The sequence below is a fragment of the Mus caroli genome, chromosome 1 (genome assembly GCF_900094665.2).
Source record: "Mus caroli chromosome 1, CAROLI_EIJ_v1.1, whole genome shotgun sequence".
Taxonomy (NCBI): domain Eukaryota; kingdom Metazoa; phylum Chordata; class Mammalia; order Rodentia; family Muridae; genus Mus; species Mus caroli.
Genome location: NC_034570.1, coordinates 83,233,741 through 83,256,357, shown reverse-complemented (window position 1 = coordinate 83,256,357; position 22,617 = coordinate 83,233,741). Strand labels below are relative to the sequence as shown.

At 45.5% G+C, this 22,617-nt stretch overlaps 1 protein-coding gene across 5 annotated transcripts in view; it reads left to right on the top strand.

The window, feature by feature from the left end:
* Col6a3 (collagen type VI alpha 3 chain) overlaps positions 1-15,257 on the top strand; it is a 76,684-nt gene extending 61,427 nt beyond the window's left edge. For all 5 annotated transcript variants that reach the window (XM_029479921.1, XM_029479920.1, XM_021161500.2 and 2 more), the window contains 10 exons: positions 81-92; positions 181-674; positions 2,208-2,304; positions 2,826-3,524; positions 4,750-4,852; positions 6,011-6,669; positions 8,510-8,773; positions 9,160-9,258; positions 13,634-13,798; positions 14,512-15,257. In XM_029479921.1, coding sequence (XP_029335781.1) covers positions 81-92; positions 181-674; positions 2,208-2,304; positions 2,826-3,524; positions 4,750-4,852; positions 6,011-6,669; positions 8,510-8,773; positions 9,160-9,258; positions 13,634-13,798; positions 14,512-14,525 — 2,606 coding nt within the window. In that variant the 3' untranslated portion in view covers positions 14,526-15,257. The remainder of the gene's footprint in view (positions 1-80; positions 93-180; positions 675-2,207; positions 2,305-2,825; positions 3,525-4,749; positions 4,853-6,010; positions 6,670-8,509; positions 8,774-9,159; positions 9,259-13,633; positions 13,799-14,511) is intronic.
* The last annotated feature ends 7,360 nt before the right edge of the window (positions 15,258-22,617 follow it).

The window sequence follows — 22,617 nt, the reverse complement described above, 5'->3', positions numbered from 1 at the left end:
ATCATGCCTTCCTTCACCTTAAACCATGCTCACCCTGCAGACCTGGCTCTCATCCTCTCTTCTCTTTGTTTCCTTTATAGCTTGCTGCTATGGTGAGTATTGGTGATTTCACATTCTTCTGAGGAGAGACGGATCCTCTGAGGTGAGTAGGGCTTATCTCTGAACCCTCATTTCCCACAGGGCCCCTGGAGTGCCCTGTATTCCCAACAGAACTCGCCTTTGCCCTGGATACCTCTGAGGGGGTGACTCAGGACACCTTCAGCCGGATGCGAGAGGTGCTTCTGGGCATTGTAGGAGATCTGACCATTGCAGAGAGCAACTGTCCACGGGGTGCCCGCGTGGCTGTGGTCACCTATAACAATGAGGTGACCACAGAGATCCGGTTTGCTGACTCCAAGAAGAAGACTGCCCTCTTAGACAGTATTCAGAACCTCCAAGTGGCCTTGACCTCTAAGCAGCAGAGCCTGGAGACCGCAATGTCATTCGTGGCCAGGAATACATTCAAACGTGTGAGGAGTGGGTTCCTGATGAGGAAAGTGGCCGTTTTCTTCAGCAACAAGCCCACCAGGGCATCCCCCCAGCTCCGAGAGGCTGTACTCAAGCTTTCTGACGCAGGGATCACACCCTTGTTCCTTACAAGCCAGGAGGACCGACAGCTCATCAACGCCTTGCAGGTCTGTGCTCCATGCTTTGGCTCCCCCTCCCTCTCATCTTTGAGAAAGCTCTAAGGAATGCCATGTTCTCTGTGTAGAGTTTGTGTCCATTGGCTTCTGAAAAGTCTGAGAGAGCTGGGACAGTTGAGATCTCTTGTGAGGTGTCTAGGGCAGCCTGTGGCTTCAGCATCAGCACCAACCTCTGCAGGGCTGTAACTTACTCCCTCCAGGTCCTGCCATACATGGTGGTAGCGCTGGCTAGGTAGCAAGGCTCTGTGTTCTTGCTGGCCAAGTAGGGGCTGTTGGTGTGGGTGGATTCTGTTTCTCACTGGAGAGGGACAGTTCTGGCTCTTCACCAAAGGGCTAAGTTTGAGTTTTGCATGGCCCTGTTCTGACTTCCTAGAACATGTTGTTAAAGCTTTTACTTATTTTTACCTTATGGGTTAGAAGATCTTGGAGTTAGTGAGGGTCTCAATTATGGAGAAGCAGCTGGGCCACTAGATCCTGAGGCTCATGCCCTGGGCATAGCCCACCCTGCTCTGTTCTGGAGGAGACTCTCCTGAGTGCTTAGCCATTAGGAACCACAGGCTCTCAGTGAGGTTCTCAAAGTATGAGTGGCCTCAGGCTCCTCCCTACCCTGCACTATGCAAACCTTTCCTTAGCTAGCTCTCCCGGCCAGTCTATGCAGAGGACACATCCTGTTCTCCCTTGTATATCTTTCATTGTAACTGACCAGAACTATATTCAGGGCCACTACTAGTGACACTAGTCAAGACACAGGGACAACTGATACAAAGTACAGGAGCGCTTGGCCAGAATTAAGTGTCCTTAGTCCCCATTGCCACCTGCCTTAAACCGTGGTATGTAACCCCTTTCTGTGTCTTGGGTTTCTCTCTTGTGAGGTGAGGCTGTGTGATTTGGGCTCTGTGCCTTGCCAGTTGGTAGCACTACTTTTTGTGTCAGCAAGCTATGGCTTGCTCAGTGCCTCTGTCCCTCAGTGTATATTCTGCCAAACTGCTGCCTGGTTTGGGGCCAGACACTGGGTTTGGAGTTCAGTATTAAACTTGGGCTCCTGGCCATGAGTCCTTGTGAGGGAACAGTTTTGCTCATTTTATTTTGTGTGGGCTGAGGGACATAGAAGCATATGTGACCACAGATCAGAAAGGAATCCCCTTGCCCATTCGTATCAGTCACTTGTTACCTGGATGCCACACACCCATCACTGTGGTGGGCGAGATGTTTTCATCTCCAAGGAGGGATATTCTTGGTTGCCTTGTCACTGTCTAACCTGGAGAGGATAGAGAAGGGGCAGATCAGTGTTTGCTGCCACTGTTAAAACCACCACCATAATATTTTAGCCCCCACTGTTCATCAGAGGCATACCAGATACTTTGTTTAGTGTCTAATTAATCATCTGAGCAACCGGAGTCCAAACAATAAGACACTGTGCCATGGGCAAGTTTATCTCATTTTATTTTGTTCTGCTGTTACTCTGTTTTTATAATGGCTCCTTCTGTGTGTATGCATCCTGACATCTCCCTTTGTCTAAACCAGATCAATAACACAGCAGTGGGACATGCCCTGGTTCTGCCTGCAAGGAGGGATCTCACAGACTTCCTGAAGAATGTCCTTACCTGCCATGTTTGCTTGGGTAAGCTGCTCTTCTATCTGGGCATGGGGATTTATCCAACCATAGCCACCAAAGTTGTCACTACAGAGGGACTTTTGAATGAAGAGTGATAATGTTAAGTTAAGAATCAAGGCTCATTGCATTGACTAATGTAAAGACCACTCGAGGGAGTTCTGATCTTGGAATCTAGAGCCCACATGTTTGTCCTAAAGTACTTTTATTTAAGGCATAGCAAGTGACAGGAATATTTTAGTCTCACAGAGCACTATGAAGACTTTAAGTCATTGAAAAGTTTCATTTAGTGAAATGAGGGAACAAAAACTGAAATCTGGGCACAATTAAGGCAGAGAGGCATAGTCTAAGTATATATCCTAGGTTGTTTCAAGCTAGTGATTCTCCTGCCTCTGCCTTTCAAGTGCATGGATTTTGGGCGTGCAGTGAAGTTTCTATCTCCTCTGATGATTGTAGTCACTTGAGTCCCAGAAAATTGGGACACTGCTGGGACCACATGGTAATTGGCCACTGTGATTTTTTTTTCCTAGACATTTGCAATATCGACCCATCCTGTGGCTTCGGCAGCTGGAGGCCTTCCTTCAGGGACCGGAGGGCAGCAGGCAGCGATGTGGACATAGACCTGGCTTTCATCTTGGACAGCTCAGAGGCTACCACACTGTTCCAGTTCAATGAGATGAAGAAGTACATAGGCTATGTGATCAGACAGCTGGACCTGAGCCCAGACCCGAAGGCTTCCCAACACTTTGCCAGGGTGGCTGTTGTGCAGCAGTCAACCTACGAGTCTGTGGACAATGCCAGTGTGCCGCCTGTGAAGGTGGAATTCTCACTGACAGACTATGGTGCCAAGGAAAAGCTGTTGGATTTCCTTAGCCGGAGGATGACCCAACTCCAGGGAACCATGGGCCTGGGCAATGCCATTGAATACACTATAGAGAACATCTTTGAAAGTGCTCCAAACCCACGGGACCTCAAAATTATGGTGCTGATGTTGACCGGTGACATGCAGAGGCAGCAGCTGGAGGAGGCCCAGAGAGCCATTCTCCAGGCCAAGTGCAAGGGTTACTTCTTTGTGGTTCTGGGCATTGGCAGGAAGGTGAATGTCAAGGAGGTCTACAGCTTTGCCAGTGAGCCCAATGATGTCTTCTTCAAATTTGTGGACAAATCAACTGAGCTCAACGAGGAGCCTCTGATGCGCTTTGGGAGGTTGCTCCCATCCTTTGTCAGCAGTAAGTCCTGTGCCACACGTAGTGTGTTCTGCCTATGGCTTTATTCTGGCTCATACTCTCAGGTCACAAGTCTGGGTGAACAGTCATAGAAAATACATCTTCATGCTGATGTGACTTTTTCATTCATCCAACACACACACACACACACACACACACACACACACACACACACATACACACACACAGAGTTATACATGTGCCTACCTTGTGCCTTGAGTTAGGAGCTAGAGAGTCAACAAGGCACACACAGACACATCCCTTGTCTTTCTTTGCTCACCTATTATGCCCGTTTGTCTGATGCTTTCTATCCATAAGGCACTGATGCTCGTCCAGAGAGTCCACAACTAGGTTCGAAAGTGGACCAAACACACATTGACTATGCATGACCTAGAATGCTGGTTGTGCCATAGGGAAGCCTATCCTGTCAGGGGGCTTGAGGGAAGCTTTTAGAAGGGTTTGCATTGATTTAGGATTTGCTGCCAAACCCATGCTTGCCTTTGGGCAGAACTCATCCTACCTTCATTTCTTCTTCCCTTATGAACTTCCTCTTTAGCAGCTGTTCTGCAGTTATCCAAGGAACTAATTTTCAGTTGTCCCCACCTTTGGACCGTAGGCTTAGGGTATCTGTTAATCGGCTCATGGGTCTTTTGTCCCTGTACCTGTGATCTCTTGAGACTGTATCCTCCCTGGGGATAGTTCAGACCTGACATAGTTCATGTCGAATGAGCTCAGGTCACATATTAAACAAATGAGGGAGGCCTATAAAACCTAAGACGGCATGTCTATGCTGAGTCATCATCGCAAGACAGCATGCCCATGCTGAGTAATCACTGCTCAGCAGAAAGCTGAGGACCACGAACAACACACTATTCACATCATGAAAGTCTGTCCTGCAAAAGATTTAGGAGAAGATGTGAAGGAAAGGAGAGCCTCAGCTTTACCCAGGGATCCATGCTTCTGTCTTAAGAGGATTAAGCAAGAGTGTACCCCAGAAAGCATTCAGAGAACCTTGAACATAACTGGATTGTAATTTGATGTTCAGCGAGTGTCTGGAAACTGTCCTACTATCTACATAAAGTTCCATCCTAGCCTGGTCTGCTCTTCCACATTGAGGACATATTACCTTTAAATGAATCATCCAAGTAGTTATGCAACTAACTCATCAAGCTGATTTTAATTTCCATATGATTCACATGAAGTTTGATTTTTTTTTTCCCCTCTCTAGGTGAAAATGCATTTTACCTGCCTCCAGATCTCAGGAAACAGTGTGATTGGTTCCAAGGGGACCAACCAGTGAAGAGTGGCGTGACGTTTGGTCACAAACAGATGTAAGTAGTTATGACTGTCAAACCAAATATCATAGCACTAAAGTAGCTGTAGAGGCTCTCCAGCCAATCCCTAGCTTCATGGACTGAGACATTGAAATATAGAAATATGAATTCCCTAAAATAGTGTGAGTTCTTATTACATTCTTTTGTATTGGTTAGCTTTTGTTACATAATGAAGTACCCAGAATTTAGTATCTTAAAACAAGAATAATTTGCAATCCTGTGGGTTAGAAATTTCTGACTGGGTTTAGCTGGGTGGTCTGTCTGTCTGTCTGTCTGTCTGTTTGTCTTTCTCCCAGCCTCCTTTATGTTGATGATGATAAGTTTCTCAGCTACAGACAGGCTGGTCTAACCTGGTCTTAGTGGGAAGATTCATCTCTGCTCTACATGATTTCTTATCTTCCAGTGGCATAGCCTGGGCTTGTTCACAAGTTGATCAGGAGCGTTTTCGTTAGGAAAGGACTAAATATAAGTTCTCTTGAGACATAAGCCAGGCCTAGCACATTGTCATTTTAAACCACATTTTATGGGTCAAATATGCCCAGAGCCTAGATTGAAGTGTGGCAAGTGTGAACAGAGTTGGGGACTATATTACATTACGCATCCCTTCCCCTGTCTCTATCCTTTCTTTTTTGTCTTTTTGAGATCCTACTGACTAGTCCATGTTGGCCTGGACCTTACTTGGTAGCCCAGGCTGGTCTCAAACTCGTGGCAATTCTCCTGCCTCATCTTTCCAATGTGTTAGGATTACAAGCGTGAGCCACCCACCTCACCTAATGAGTAGATACTTGATGGTGCAAGCAAATAGTACTGATTTTGTTGTGTACGACTCAGTTGATTGTTTAAATTAAAATGTTGTTAAATATTTATTCTTCTCCCTTTTACTTTGCACCTTTTCTTTTCCATTGAAAATAGAGTATCAGATTTATGAATAATTAATGTAATCATTTCAAATAATTCTATTTTAATATTCTGTTCAATATTTTCTTAGAGGCAGATTCTGAAAGTAAGAGCTGTAGTATATATAATATTATAGAAGGTTTATAGAAACCAGCACCTTCATGTTGCTAAACAGCAAGTTCCCTGTAGATCATAGGATTATGACTCTAGAGCATGCAAAAGTATGGCTATAGGTAATGTTTGATTTGTTTTCTACAGAAACCCTCCACATACTGCTAACTCAAGTCTTACATCCAAAGTTGTGACCACAACGAAGCCAGTGACAACAACCAAACCAACAGCAATTGTAAACCTGCCACCTGCTAAGCCAGCCCCAGCGAAGCCAGCCCCTGCTCAGCCAGTTCTTGCTAAGCCAGACCCTGCAAAACCAGCCCAAGCGAGACCAGCCCCTGCTAAGCCAGCTTCTGCTAAGTCAGTGCCTCCTCAGCCAGTCCATGTTCAGCCAGCCCCTGCGCAGACAGCTTCTGTAAGACCAGCCCCTGCTAAGCCAGCCCCTCCTCAGCCAGTCCCTGCTAAGCCAGCCCCTCCTCAGCCTGCTGCTGCTAAGCCAGTCCCTGCTAAGCCAGCAGTCCCTGCTCAGCCAGCCGCTGCTCAACCAATGCCTGCTCAGCCTGTCCTTACTAAATCAGCCGCTGTGAAACCAGCCTCTGCCAACAAGCCTGTGGCAGCCAAACCTGTGGCCACGAACACAGCCACAGCCACAGCCAGACCTGCATTAGCAGCGAAGCCTGCTGCAGCGAAGCCTGCAGCAACGAGACCCCTTGCTGCTGCCGTAAGGCCAGTTGCTACCAAGCCAGAGGCCCCCAGGCAACAGGCCAAACCAGCTGCCACCAAGCCAGCCACTACTAAGCCCTTGGGTAAGAAAGCCTGCTTAGAGACACCATCTTTTATGCCTGCATTTAATACTCCAAGGACATGGCCCTGGAAGCTGGTCTACAGGGTAGGCTGATGACCCAAGGTGGGCATAGTTATATGATAGACCTTAGAAGATGCTAGCTAGGCAAAGGATTGTCCACATATTGCTTTTCTCTGCACCGTGAAGCAGTTTTCCCTTGTACAACCTCTCAAGGATGCTGGGGTCCTGAGGAAGACTGATGCTTCCTGTACGTTCAGGCCTGCTTCCCTGGCTGTAGCTTCTCTGCTGTAGAGCCCCATCCTGGTTCTCTGGCTCTTCAATATTTCTGTCCCTATCTTCCATGGAATTCCCTGAGCCTTAGGAACAGATGCTGTGTTTTAGATGTTATCAACCAGAGCAGGGCACTCTATGGTCAGTTGTTCTCCCAGTTTTCTCACTGTGATGAATTGTTTCTGCTGCAAAAAGAAGCATCTTTGATGAGGGGTGAAAGCTATGCTTATCTGTGGGTATAAAGATAGGTGTTTAGTAATCACATGGCAGCATAGTAGGCTCTTCTCTGGGTCCCATGGCCTCACCCTCCATGGGCAGCTGGCGAGGTCCTGTGATGCTCTCTCATCTATAAAGTGCAACCTCAAGAACCCTGTAATAGAGTCATACGAGAAATGTTTTGAAATATTTTAAGTAAGCTTATGACTTGATGTTGGGCCATACCCATAGGTATCCTTGGTTGCATTGTGGAATGTGGGTCATGCGTTGGGTGCTCCTGACTCCGAGTGAGAGAGAAAGGAGAAGCTTGCTATTTTGTTCTGGTTAGGCAGCAGAGTGGAGGCTTTCTCTCTCCCCCACTCTGTCCCTCCTTCCCTTCCTCCCTCCCTCCTCCCCTTCCTCCCTCTCTTCTTTTCTTTTATCTTTGCTTCCTTCCTTCCTTTCTTCCTTCTTTCCTTCCTCCTTCCTTCCTTCCTTCCTTCCTTCCTTCCTTCCTTCCTTCCTTCCTTCCTTCCTTTTTTTCTGGAACTAAACTTGCTCCCCTTCTAATGTGACTCAGGAAGATCAAAGCTGGTCCTGTGCTAATCTATTCCTTCTTTCCAAAAGGGATGTGGTCACAGAAAGGGGCCCTACACTGATTATTGTGGCAGTATCAGGGGTTGGTTCAATAAAGTGAGAAATGATACCTCAGAAACTCAGTTCTCCCTCAGAGGCTGACCAGCATGTTCATTCTGACCCAAGAAAAGCACATTCCTGACTTTGTGTGTGTGTGTGTGTGTGTGTGTATGTGTGTGTGTGTGAGGGGGGGTGAGTTAATGAGACTCAGGGGGTATAATTGTTAGCTTTTCTGAGAAGATGTAAGAAGATTCTACAGAATGTCATAATCTATAAAGGAAGATGAATCTAGAATATATGTGCTCATGAAAAAGTAGGAATTATCTTTACCTATGAGCAGACAGAAAGCTGAGACAGTATGTTCTTGTCATAGCCTACAACACCATGATTTTTCATGTTTGCAATCCTTGAGCTGGTCTTGTACTGCCCATGTAACTTCCTGCTAGCATGCTGGAGCTTACATTTCAAAGTATCTTCTTCACAAGGGGTTTTTGGTAGAAAAATGAAAGTAGTCACTTATGTACCTTGTTGATGAATAAGGATGTGTTTGAGTCACTATGCTCTTACATGCCAGGCAGGCTGGTGGAGGAAGTGACTGGTGAAGGGGACACTAGCTCCCTTTCTTGGCGAGCTTCAGGCCAGCTGTCCACCAACATCTCCCAGATCTCTTCTGAAGCTCCTACATGTGCTCCTGTTGTGAGGAGTTTTAATTTTATAAACTCTGCACTCTGATCTTTCAGCGAGAGTGTCCCGAGAAGTCCAGGTCTCTGAAGTCACGGAGAACAGTGCCAGACTCCACTGGGAGCGGCCCGAGCCTTCCAGCTCCTTTTTTTATGACCTCACTGTAACCTCGGCCCACGACCAGTCCTTGGTTCTGAGACAAAACCTCACTGTCACTGACCGTGTCGTTGGAGGCCTACTGGCTGGACAGCTGTACCATGTCGTAGTGGTCTCCTACCTGCAGTCTCAGGTCAGGGCCATCTACCAAGGAAGTTTCAATACGAGTAAGTACTGATGACTTGAGAGCACTTGGGTCTTAATTTCTACATGGTATACCAAACAGGATATAAAACAATGATGTCTTGAGTCCATCCTGAAGCACAGACACAATTAAGTACAATCCATCAATCTTGGGTACTGAGGCTACACCCTGAAAATCGAAACCACAGCAACAGCATAGGAGACAGCGTTCCCTGTGCCATATGCTCTCATTCTTGGTTCCTGGGACCCTTTAAGGGGGAGACCAGATTTTCTCTGCCTTAGCCTATCATGTCCAGGTGGCACGTGGGAAATGGGGACCTGGATCCTGGCAGGGAAGACGGTGGGATCTCTGTTGCCACTTTTAGTTTCCGAGTCAACTACTAGTTGGCTGTATTTTCTTTTCTTATAGAGAAAACCCAGCCTCCACCTCTTCAGGCAGCACACCGAGCATCCAGTTCAACCATCAACCTCATGGTGAACACAGAACCATTGTTTCTCACTAAAACAGGTAAGCCGTGGCAGTACTAGGTCCCCTAATGGACTTCAGAAAGCATTCTCTCAAGAATTGCAAACCCTTTGAAATTGAGGTCACCTGCCTGAGACTAAGTCACATGACTTCCACGGGATCAATTCCAAAGGGGTCCTCAGCTGCTGGGTTTCATCTCACTCTACATGGTCTCGGTTTCAAAAGCAGAGGAACCAAGCTTGTCACCATAGTGTTAGAGGAAGCTGGCAGGAGCTGCTTCTGAGCCCATGGCTATTATGCATGGCTCCACCAGTCACTTCCTCTGTGTTATGTTGAAACTGGCTAGGGTTGACTTGTGGTCTGTGGTGCTGCAAAGAATAGTTTCATTCACTTACCGAATCATCTATAAGACACTGCTGAGGAGACCCAAGGTAACCAGACTGGATCCTACAGAACATGTGGGTTCAGATATATTCTCAGTTCTCGAAACGCCACATCTAGGCTTGGTCTTGTATACCACTTTCCTGGGTACCTGAGCACAGAGTGTGTCTGTTAGTGACAGGCAAGATTGCTGTTCTTGGGACACAAGTCTGAGAACCTGTAACCCTCCCTCCCCCTATATAAGTTGCTTTTCTATTGCTACGACATGTTCTTGTCATGTGGTCACTTGGTCATGACCAAGGCAACTTATAGAAGAAAGAGTTTATTTTGGGGGTCACAGTTCCAGAGGAATAAGGGTCTCTGAAGATGGAACAGAGGTAGGAGGCAGCAGGCAGCTGGAGTAGCAGAGAGATCCTATCATGATCCACAAACAAGGGGCTTAGAACTCATTGGGGCTGATGGAAGGCTTTTAAAGCTTGAAAGCTTACCTGTGACACACCTTCTCCAGCAAGACCATACCTCCTAATCTTTCCTGAGCAACTGGGGACTGTCTTAGGCTGGGTGACTGTTGCTATGATGAAACACCATGACCAAAGCAACTTGGAGAGGAGAGGCTTTATTGGGCTCACGCTTCCATATCACTGTTCATCACTGAAGGAAGCCAGGACAGGAACTCAAACAGGGCAGGAACCTGGAGTCAGGAGCTGATGCAGAGACCAGGGAGAAGTACTGCTTAATGGCTTGCTCCCTATGCATGGCTTACTCAGCCTTCTTTCTTATAGAACTCAGAACCACCAGCCCAGGGATGGCACCACCTATAATGGGTTTGCCCTCCACCATCAATCACTAATTAAGAAAATGCCCTACAGGCCTGCCTACAACCCTATTTTATAGCGGCATATTCTTAATTGCAGTTCCCTCCTTTCAGATGACTTCAGCTTGTGTCAAGTTGTCCCAAAACTAGCCAGACCAGGGACCAAATACATGTTCAAACATTTGAGCCAATGGGAGCCATTCCCATTCAAATAACACTTTCATTTAGCAGAATGGAGGCTTGGCTAACTAGATTTGAGAAAGTGACTACACAGTGATCAATATGCTTGACTTAGGCACCAAAGGCGCCATTAACTAACATGAGAACTCAAAATCCTGGGAGACTTTAGTTATGGTACTGTTTCATAGTCCTCAGAGTGCAAGCCCCTGCTTAGCATGGAGATTGTCTGATGCCTTCTGGCCAGTCAGGAGGAACAGGATGCCTCTCAATACGTGCTTCCTTTCTGTGAGTCATCATTCATAAGCAGCCTTTGTAACTGCCTTTGTAACTGTACTAGACGGAAGAGCTACCACTGTCATTTAACAGCAAGCGACTGCATGGTGTCCAATGTCTCTAGCCTTTCCTGTGAAAGGCTAGCAGAAGAATAGGGGGTTTTCCCAATAGAAATTCTTGGGACTGAGGGAGGTGGGGCTCCATACAGGTGGTGGTAATTAACTACAATGGCTGAGAGATTCTATATAAAGCCTTGAAGAAATTGAATGCTATGGTGTAAATGCAAACTGGAAAAGTGAAGTAGGTGGGTGAAGTGAGAGTTGGTTGGGGGAGGGGGGAGGAGGTAGAGGAGGAGGGGGAGGAGATGCCACTGCTCATCAGTTTCTGCTGCCCACACCAAAGACTACAGACAGACTTTTGTTTCCTGCCTGGTTCTGCCCTGCAGCTCACAGTCTATTCTGGTCTATTCTTAAGCCACCATGGTAAGGATGCCCCAACATGAATGCTGACCTCAAAAGAAAGCCACATCTCTGTGGCTGGGGTTTCTTGGATTTTCCTTCAAGATACTGTCACAGGGTCAGGGAGATTGCTCAGTGGGTAAAGCACCAAGGGTGTAAGCTTGAGAACCCATGTTTGAACCCCAGAACCCCTGTAAATGCGGAAGGAGAGAATCAACTTCACAACATTTGCCTTTGGCCGCCAAACTCATGCTACGGCCTACCCCTCTCCTGTCATGCTCACATGCACAATAACAAATAAAATTAGGAAAAAAAAAAAAACAGAAAACCAAACACCAGCCAAAGAAGATCCAGAATACATTCACTTCAAAGACACAGAAAGCTGTGTGTTTAATCTGATTCCCTCTTCCTAGCTTTTGCCTCTGAGTGTGGAAAATGTAAAATTTCCAGCAAACTCTTGTTTCATTGAGAGACTTGGAGGAACTCCTAGACAGCAAGATTTAGGGATAAGTTGGTTTCTTTATGTGTGCCTCTGAAGGCTGAGACTGTATAAACAGTGTTTAGTTAGCGTAAACAACATAATCTTTAAACACAAATCTGGGTCAGGCTGTTCTGTTTTTAAATGTGGAGTTGCTGCTTCCAGAATCAGGGAAGGATTTTCTCCACAGACATGTAACACTGTCTGACAAAGAGGGCTGATTTGGGTTTTGTTTGTAACGGGGACCCACGTTCCTGTCAAGGCCGCAGAGCATTTGTTTGCGGGTGAATCTAAAATCTGTCTCCGTCCCGCTCATGGCAGTGAGGCAGTCTGAGGATGCAGGTGAATGTTTGTGTCTTCTTGACAAAGCCTGACAGGGGAGAGAAGTCTGACTTTGTGTCTCCCAGCTCAAGCCTGTCCTTTTGCTAGAGAACTGTGCTTCCATAAGACCCTGCCTCGAGGTGAAGGTTGATTCTGCTGGTAGACCTCCAACAGCATCCACACCTTGCCTTTCAAGGTTCTAGACTTTGCAGCATTACATTTGAAATGGTTAGAATTTGTATTTTGAAAACCAAGCAAAGCAGACCTTCCTTAAAATCTCCACTCTACCCTTTGCTTCCCTTAGCTCTCAAATATTACAATGCAGCTGCTTTTAAGTAGTAAGGTTACTGTCTGCTAAAGCCACTTAGCAATGACTGAATAAGTCCTTCAGTATTGTCTTACTCGAGGAAAGCAAGGAGGGGCACTTTGTGAGGGAGAGCCTTGAGTCAGGTTGGTAGCTACTCCCACAAACATGCAGATTAGCTGATCCTGAGCCTTTGTTGAAAGAAGGCTTAGACTTTCAGACTTTTAGATTAAAACATTTTACATGCACATGTCTTTCCCAGCAAACTCCAGCATTTGCCAGAAAGTTCTGTAAACAGAAGTCTTGCTGTTCTCAAACTGTCAATTTACCTCTGTAGGCATCTGGGGGACCCAGCCTTATTTTGCAACTGGCTCCAGCAGGAGTGTGCATTCAAACCCTGAACTTCCTTAACTGGAGACAAACCAAGCTTCCGGCCCCCACACAGTCCTGCCCTGGGGCATTTCTGCTGCCCGAGAAGCTTCTTCTCCATCTTAGTTTTATGTGAGAGGGAAGAAAAATAGTCGGCTATACTTGTGTCTGCACACACACTTAACACGATGAACATCTGTTGAAGGCCTGGCAAAAAGGCCTGGTGGTTAAAAGTGGTTGCTGATCTTGCAGGGGTCAGAGGTCAGTGCTAGCACCCATGTTAGGCTGCTCACAACTGCCTCTGACTCTAGCTCTAGGGGAACTGACATAGAATACAAGCATAAACAATAAAGTGTATATATTTACTTTTTTTTCAAAAAAAGAATACTCAATTACAATTTATATACACTTTCAATCTACTTTCTTCTTGAAATGTATAGTCTAACAGAATTTAATGCCATTTACCAAGGAGTATGAAAGTCCATGGTCTGGAAAGTCAGTGGTCCATGGTCTGGACAGTGTAGACAGAAAGAACTGGAGAGCAGATGGCCTGGAAATTGAAATGGGGAGAAGTTAGTCATTTTATTTTTGTTATTCAGTGACAGCTAATAGTTGAGATTCTTGCTGTACTTTTTGTTTATTCTTTGCAAACCTGAGACTGACTGCTATGTCAGTTTAATAATGAAGAAACAGAGGCTCAGGTAAGGTTAAAACCTTCCCACCAGGAAATTCTTCTCTACAGTAGCATTGAGATCCAGCCACAGACTCCAATATGGAGTCTGGAGGCTGAGGCGTTGGCACAGACCTACTGATGCTCCTTTCTCCGTTTGATCCTGTAGATATATGTAAGCTGTCCAGAGATGCTGGGACTTGTGTGGACTTCAAGTTACTGTGGCACTACGACCTAGAGAGCAAAAGTTGCAAGAGATTCTGGTATGGAGGTTGTGGGGGCAACGAGAACAGATTCCACTCCCAGGAAGAATGTGAAAAGATGTGTAGTCCTGGTAAGTGGCCCCTCTCTCCCTGGGGTTTTATTTATCTATTATGCATAGAGAGGAGAGATCGGGGTTAATTGCCTCACCGCTGAGAAATGCCTGAATTACAATGGTTATGGAAAACCTGAAAACAGTTAAATCAAATCCTCAGATAAGATGGACCAATGAACCATTAAAAAGATAAAATTTTTAATTTTACACACACATGAAAAAAAAGCCACAGGAAGTTAGTGATTGGAATGACTGATTTGTTTCTTGAAAGCATATGTGTATCTTTGGTGGTTGGGAAACCCAGAGCCAACCAAACACATCAGGAACATTAGCACATCCTTGTCACTTTAGAAGTGTCACAGTACACATGATGGTTAGAATAGAATAATGATCAACAACAGAAGACTAATGATAAACACATATATATTCATTTTTAAATAGCTTTGCCTCCTATAAACAGTAGTGTTGACACCGAGGTTATCCAGTCTCTCTATCATAGTGAGCAGTTCAATTAGTAATGGCACAGAGTTCAGATTCCGCATGGCCCAAACCTGAAGCCACAAGGACCACAGGAACCAGTAAGGAAGGGCTACAGACTAGAGGCTGTGGGATCGTGCTGTGATAAATACAGTATATTTTATGTTTATTGACCTCTCTTCTTTTCTTCTCCCTCTGTCTTCTCCCTCCACTCTTCTCTCCTTCCCTCCACACTCAATGCTCTCCATACCCAGAGTTAACAGTTTGACAAGAGCCTAAGCACGGCCTTCAGGCAACACGTACCTCTGGGAGAAGGAGGAGGCAGCCATTTCTAACTCGTTTCTATAAGAGCTCTGGGTAGATGCCTCAGCACGGTGCCTTTTCATGCTTTGATTGACACTCAACCTCGGGAGGAAACCCTCTGCACGTGACCTGTCAATATGGTGCTAAATGTGTCTATGGACCCTGCTCTCCATCTTCAGGCAGTTCTACCGTATACTTGGACCCTTGGGTTATAGCTAGCCACTGCTGGTGTTTATGTGAACATTCCTATAAATTCAATTTCCCTCTGGAGTTCCACACTACGCCTGTGCCAGGCAAACCCTGTGCCTAGAACATAGCCTGGACGTCACAGCTACTCTGTACATTTCTGCTTGGTTCATTCCTCTGTAGTTGCACGGCTTAGATGGAGAAACAAGAGTCTAACCTTCTCATGGTCCCGGTTTCCTGGATTAGACTTCGAGCAATATTCCTCTAAATCCTCTGACAAATGATCTAATTAGAAGAAATCAGACCTCTTTCCTGTGTGCATTGCTGGGACAAATGCCTCCATTAGAGAATTCAAATAAAGTCCTAATTGAGAATCTCTTTGGTGGTCTTCTAAGGTGGGTTGTTTTTCAATGTTGTTGTCTTGGAGCTTGGAGGTGAGATTCAATGTTTAAAATTTTTGGGAAATTTATACAAAGAAACTTTTAAATAAAGTATATTGAATGTGCCATGAGTTTTGGTGGTCTTGGTTCTCTTCTTTCTGTAGTGTCCACTGTCAGGATTTCCCCATGGCTGAGGACGTTTGGCTCAGGCCCAGACTCGGGTTTCATTGAAAGGGTCAGAAAACCCTATGGGACTGTGTTCTGGGAGGCTTACCAGCCTTTTTGTGGAAGATCTAGGATATACTACATGTCAGGGCCAGGATCACTGTCCTCTTTCTAGAGAGCCCTGGATAGTTTGAGACTCAAGAGAGGATGTCTGTCCTCACTTCTGACTTTTGCTTGACCCCAGAACCTCAGCTTCTGGCCTCTTTACAGTGATTATTTTTAGCCTAGGGACTAGATTGTTCCTATTGAACAATCGATGAGATGGGGATGGCTCTCTTTGACTTCACTACTTCTCTGGAACCTCTAGGACAAAATATACTTTGCTGTTACCGTGTTCCCCATTTCATCAGAAACCTTTCTCTTGGGGCTAGAGAGGTGGTTCAGTGGCTAAGAGCACATGGACACTCACAATCATTGGTAACTCCAGTTTTGGGGAATGGAGTCTAACACTTTCTTCTGGTCTCTGATGACACGAGGAATTCACACAGTACATAGACATACCTGTAAGCAAAATATCCGTAGAATAACATCAAGTAATCTTCATCTCCTCCCACCCCTCCTTTTGCACACACACACACACACACACACACACACACACACACACACACACACACACACACACACTATAGCCACCACTGTCATAAACAACAACACTACCAAGCAGATACACAAAACATATTCTCACTGGAAAAGAAACTGTGTTTTTTTTTGACAGAATGCTTCTGCTCTGACAGGTGCTGGTGGTAAGACTCAGGTAGGATCTTAGGTGTGAGCAGACTTATGAACATAAGATTGAGGGTAGATTTGCTAGTGGATCTGTAGGGAGGATGGAGAAAAGAGGGACAATGGGGTGTGCAGAACCTGGGAAGTTAGGGGAGACACTAGCCTCAAGGGCCATTCTCAGAATACCCATCAGATTCTCAAAAGGGAGTTCTACGTTATCAGAGTGGGCAGACAGTTTAGAGCTAAGCTCTGTGCTGCTGTCACTATGTAGACATGAAGGGTGGCTTGGGAGAGGGAGAGTTCTGCTGAAAAGTAATATTGGTTTTGGGAAGGACTGAGGGCTTCATGGACCAAAACATTGGGAGACTTGAGTTCACCTATAGCTTGTGTCTAGATGGCACCTGATTGTCAGGGTGGTTTTAGGGGATTTGCAAAGCTTTGGGGATGTTTCAAAAGCCCTCACAATCAGGTGGTCTGGAAGTCTATGTTGGATGATTTTATGTCAATTTAACATGAGCTAAAGTCATTTGAGAAGAGGGGAACCTCAATTAAAAAAAAAAGCCTCCATAAGATCAGGTTTTAGGCAAACCTGTAAGGCATTTTTTAAATTAGTGATTGATGGGGAGGGCCAGTTCTATTGTGTCCTGGTGGTCCTAGGTTCTCCAAGAAAGCAGGCTGAGCAAGCCAATAAGCAGCATCCCTCCATGGCCCCTGCATTAGCTTATGCCTCCAGGATCCTGCCCTGTTTGAGTTCCTGTACCGGCTTCCTTCAATGATGAACAGTGATGTGGAAGTGTAAGCCAAATAAACCCTTTCCTCTCCAAGTTGCTTTGGTCATAGTGTTTTACCACAGCAATAGAAATCTTAAGACAGAGTCTAAACCAAGGTATCAGCAGAACTGTTCTGCCTTAAAACAGAGGAGAGACTCCCTCTCCCTGAGTCTCTTCCTGCCTTTTAAGGTTGCTGCAGCCCTGGATATGCCTCAGCTTGCAGACATCACCCCACCAGTCTCCTTCATAATCAGGGCTCCTTCCCATGCACCCCAGTCTTCACATGGCTGTCTTCTCATAAGAATCCCAAGTTTGACTAAGCTCCCCATCCTCTGGTCTAACCTGATCTCAACTAATGACATCTGCAGTCACCCTGCTATCCATTAAGGACATTGTAAGTGACTTGGGGTCAGGAAACCATCCTTTCAACCAACAGCACCATCTTATCACTTCCAGTGTCTGCTCACATCTCTGGGTGCTGCTCTGTCCTATTGCTAGACAGTGGCTCCACATATCAGACCATAGCAAGTCCCACTGTTCCTTTGTCATGATTGGTGCCTGAAATGATCACTACGGAGTCTTAAAACCAGAATCTTTTATTCATTTTCGAGGTTAAATATCAGATCCTAGATAAAGCTTTCTGTCTTAGCCTCATCCAGGCTTTGCTCTCCAGCAAAGGCTCAACTCATGGCTGTGGGTGGAATTTGAGTGAAATCTGACATCCCAGTGCCTCTTTGAGTGTCATAGTGGGCTGCTTCCTGGAGTCTAAATGGGAGGTGTTAGCTGGTGTCTGTCAGTTGCTGTTGTTCGTGGCTCATGTCTGTGACAGGTTTCCCCTGCCAACTCCTTTGTGAGGCATATACTGGCTCTCTAGAGGACTAGCTTGGGAAAGAAGTTCCTTTTTCTCTTCTGCATCTCTGTGTAAGGCAATGTCACCCACAGGCTCTCAATGCTAGGGCTCTTTATCAGACAGGTCACCCTCTGGTGAAGCATCGCCAGAGGGTTGAGTAAGTTAGCTCAAGCCCTATACCTTTCTAGGCTTACTCAATCTATAGAAAACTCATGTGATGTTGCCACATAAGGTGACATTCCATCTTTGTATTTAATCACTATAACATCCTTTGAGAAAGAAAAGAGGCTGGGCACGTGGTCAGTGGAGAGTGGAGACCATCTGGTGACTCAGAGGTGGGGGTGTGGGGGGGTAATGGCTCATGCCTACCCTTATAACTTTGACTGTCCTCTGTGGGTCTGCCCACTCTTGTGGATCACCAATCGATACATTCCACAAAGGCAGAGGGAGCAGAGACATTGAGAAGGGAGGAGAGAGGAAGGCAGAGTGGGAGTGTATATATTTGAAAGCCCTGTGAGTATGTATGGTGGATAAACCACACCAAGACCCAAAGTCAGTAGGCAGATGAACTTCACTTAGGGTGATTGAAGGCTTATAAAGTTTTGGAGGACTGAGGGCAGGGACATTCAGGATGGTCACAAGGTCATTGGCTGGGGACTTTGGGTACCTGGAATGCCTCAGCATGGGGAAGCACTTCCTGAATCTCAGGTACTGGCTGAACAGGCTCTTATTGGGAGAAAGGGAAGTGATCCTGTAAACTAACTGAGGCTATGTGACGTTCCTCAGGTAGAGGCATGTATGGGGCTTAGAATTCCTCAAACAAGGTTAAAGAAGAGGAAAATTCGCTAATGAAAGGAGTCCCCCATATTGTATAGAGCTGAGGCCATCGGTGGACTTTGGCCTTAATTAGCAGAGTTTTCCCACAGTCCTCTTGGTTTTGAGGAAGGATCAGCAGAGTGCCCCTCCTTTCTTGACAGAATATGGGGGAAGCATATGTCTTCTTGCAGAAGTCCTGCTTTGTTTTTCCAAGATCACTAGGACCTTCTTTCCCCATCCTCTTCTGTCTCAGCAGTGACCTTGGTAGGCTCAGTTCAGTCCTCTGATCTGGAGCCTTGGTGACTGATGGCCCTGCAAAAAGTGAGACTGCCAGACACCTGACATCAGCCCCGAAAGGACTCATGAGCAGAGAACTCTGGACCCTAGCAGTGGGCTGAGCTCTTGATCTTCCTTCTTGATTTATATCGCATGGACCTAAAATGGTTATTTGGGTGGGGGTATTGTTTGGGTATCTCCAAAGCAGCCCCAGCATGTTAATTGTGAGTCAGTTCTTTGAAAGATGAAGGGAACCACAAGAGAAGTCGGGGAGTCTGAAGTGAGACAGAGGTGAGACTAGGATTAAAAGGTGGTAGATAGCTCCCACTGTGTGCCAGGGGTGGTCAAGGGTTTAATTGTACATGGGGAATTCTGAGAAGCTCTGTAGTTTGTAGACCTTGCAGCCTAGCTGTGAAGGAGCGGGGGTATTTTGCACTGATTTCCAGGGGTAGCTGTGCATCTGTCCTAGAGAATGAGCCCACTGGTTGTTCCTGAATGTATGCTGACTGATCACTGGGCCTGTGTGTAGTGTTCTGGGAAAGACCTGTAGGTACATATAGTGTCTATAGAGTACAGGGTGGGACCAGTGGAAGGGACTCCTATGTTTCTGATATCCCTAAAGGGTCTGTTCCAGGTAAGCTACATATAAACTGGGTGGCATCCATTAGCTAAAGAGTCATTCTCTTCTCTTGCAGAAAGAAGCCCTCTCTGATCTTCCTATTTGCTGTTGCCAGCATATTTGCCCCTTCGCTCTGATTTGGTTCACTGCAGCTATGTGCTGCCTTTCTGCACCTGTACCTGGGCTGCTTAAGGTTTCTGGGAATACACCCACCACTTCTCCAGAGTTAGAATAGCAGATCACAGACATTCATGTGGTTGGCTGAGTGGGCTGGCCATTCAAATCCTGGGTTTCCATGCTCCCAAGAGCATCTCTACAAAGGGGTAAGTCACCACTTTTTTTTTTTTTTTTTTTGAGACAGGGTTTNTCTGTGTAGCCCTGGCTGTCCTGGAACTCACTTTGTAGACCAGGCTCGCCTCAAACTCAGAAATCTGCCTGTCTCTGTCTCGCAAGTGCTGGGATTAAAGGCATGTGCCACCATGCCCGCAAAGTCCCCACTTTCAAGAGGTTCAGCTACGGTCACAGAAGAATTGGTTCAAGCAATGTCCCTACCATGTAGAGCACTTTTCATTCCCATTTAAAAGATTCCATGTTACCTGGTATCTTAGTTTGGGTTTTATTGCTCTGAAGAGACACTATGACCATGGCAACTCTTATAAAGAAAAATAATTCATCAGGCCTAGCTTACAGTTTCAGATACTTAGTCCATTATCATTATGGTGGGAAGCATGGTGGCATGCAGGCAGGCTTGTTGCAAGAGAAGGAGCTGAGCGTTCTACATCTTGATCTGCAGACATCAAGGAGAAGACTGTGTTCCCAAGCATAGTTTGAATATAGAAGACCTCAAAGCCTGCCCCCGCAGTGATACACTTCCTCCAACAGGGTCACACCTACTCCAACAATGCCACATCTCCTAATAGTGCCGCTCCTTATTGCCATACATTTGAAAAGTTGAGTCTGTGAGGGCCATACCTATTCAAATCACCACATTTGGTATGAGTCAACAACCAGTTTTATCCTGTAACAGGATCGATGACCACTGATGGAGGTAGTCAGGGCTAAGGCACAATTTCTCTCAGATATGTTTACTTGACCACAGACCCTCTTTCTTCTTCCTTGCTACTTCTAAAGGAAGATAGTACACCAACGCAGCCAGACATGCTGTCTTAAATCTGTTTCTGACATGCATTCTTGACAAATGACCATCTTGCGAATGGCATTTTGAGAGAAGAAGAGCAGCCATTACCAAGCCTATGGTTTGACTCTGTCTAGCAGCTCTATGGCAGGCTTCGTCATTGCTGAAGTGCTTATTTCCCAACAACTGCCTTAAGACTCACTTGGGGTTTGGTACCATCTGTACAAGCAAATGCAGTCCTGACCCTGGATGAAGCACTGCCCTTCTGAGAACAATGAGCCCACAAATTGTAAGCAGCTTCCATTTTCCCATCTTGTTTTCTGGAAGCCATATTGTTTCATGGTGGCCATTTTGCTTCCTGGGAGCCATACTGACTCCTGAGTTTTTCTTGCTTCTTTCATTTCTTTTATTTTTTTTAAAAAAAGCTTTATAGCCATTGAGATTAAATACTTCATGCATAAGAAATTCATTTATATATACTGATTGGTAACTTTTTATTTTTATTTGTATTCTTTGATGTATATTAATATATACCAAAATCTGTCATTTTCACCCCCATTATTCTCTCTCACCCTTTCCCTTTTCTACTGAAATCTTTATTCTTTTCAACAAGCCTCCTTTTATTTTGATGTACTTTTTAAAAAACGTGTGACTCACTGAACTTAATTTTGGTCACTCCTACGAACATGAACCTTCCCCCACAGCTCCCATTAAGGCCAAGGCCTTCGGTGAGGGGCCGGCTTCATGCCCCCCCCCCATACAGTCTTGTTCAGATCTTATGCAGGTAACTCTACATGCATGGAATTCATGGGTGCAATGCTATTGTCATGTGCAGAAACAGCATTTTGCAGCACCTGTCCAAACTCCCTCTTCTTTCTTGCTTTTAAATATACAAACATGCTGTCTTTATCAATTAGTTAAATTGTCTCATAGTGTGTCCTATGTGTATACACATAGCTATGTACCTGCCCTACTTTTATTTTTAACTCTGTAATAAAAATACACTGACAAAAGGAATCTAGAAGATAAAGGGGTTTCTTTCTGCTTATAATTCCAGGTTACAGACCATGATTGTGGGGAAGTCAAGGCAGGAGCTTCAAACAACTAGCTACATCACATCCATAGTCAAGATGTGTAGGAAGAAATGAATGCATGGCTGCCCACTTGTTCACTCTTTGTGCTCGGCTTAATTCATACACATGTAAGGACCTTATGTCTAGGGAATGGTGCTGCCCTGAGTGGGCTATGTCCTCCTACATCAGTTAATTAAGACAATCCTCCATAAACATGCCCACAGACCAACACAATGCAAATAATCCTTCAACTGAGATTTTCTTCCCAGGTAGTTCTAGGTTGTTGACAATTCAAGCTGTCACATCATCCATCCATCCATCCATCCATCAATCCATCCACATGTTTCTGAAAGCATTAAATGCATGATGGGTACTGGAGATGCAGATTTTATAGAACCAAAGAAAACAGATAGTTTTGTAAATTGCTGGCACATAGGAAGTGCTGAGAGTAGTCACTACGGCAGGCTTCTTTTTCATTATTCATCTTCTGTTATTATACAGTTGGGCCCTGGTATTCTCATGGGAGTGAAACCCTGACTATCTATACTGTCCATCTATACCCTGGAATGTGCAGAGATGTAGTCTGCTGGAAGGAGAATCTCTTTGCCACAAAACTCCTTGTGTACTATAAGTGGCCTCTCTTAACCAGCAGCTGACTTCTTCTATGTATCTATACCAAACTTGATTTGCATCTAGTGCACATTCCAAAGTAGAGTGGTGGAGTCATTCACCCCAGATTTGAAGTTTGTGTGGAACTTCCAACCCATACAGATGTTTGGCCAAATAAAGACAGTTGACAGATGCTACAACCAATTCAAAAGGCACAGTGCTGATTCTGTGTGCTATTGAGGATTTGGAGGATAAATGAGTGAACACATGAACCTTGGATCCCTCCCCTGAAATGTATGAGGATGAGCAATTATGAGCTGCTGTGGGAGACTGTGTGTGGAAAGGGACAGAGTGGCAGCCGGGTTGTGATGTCATCTCTACATCATCAGATCTCT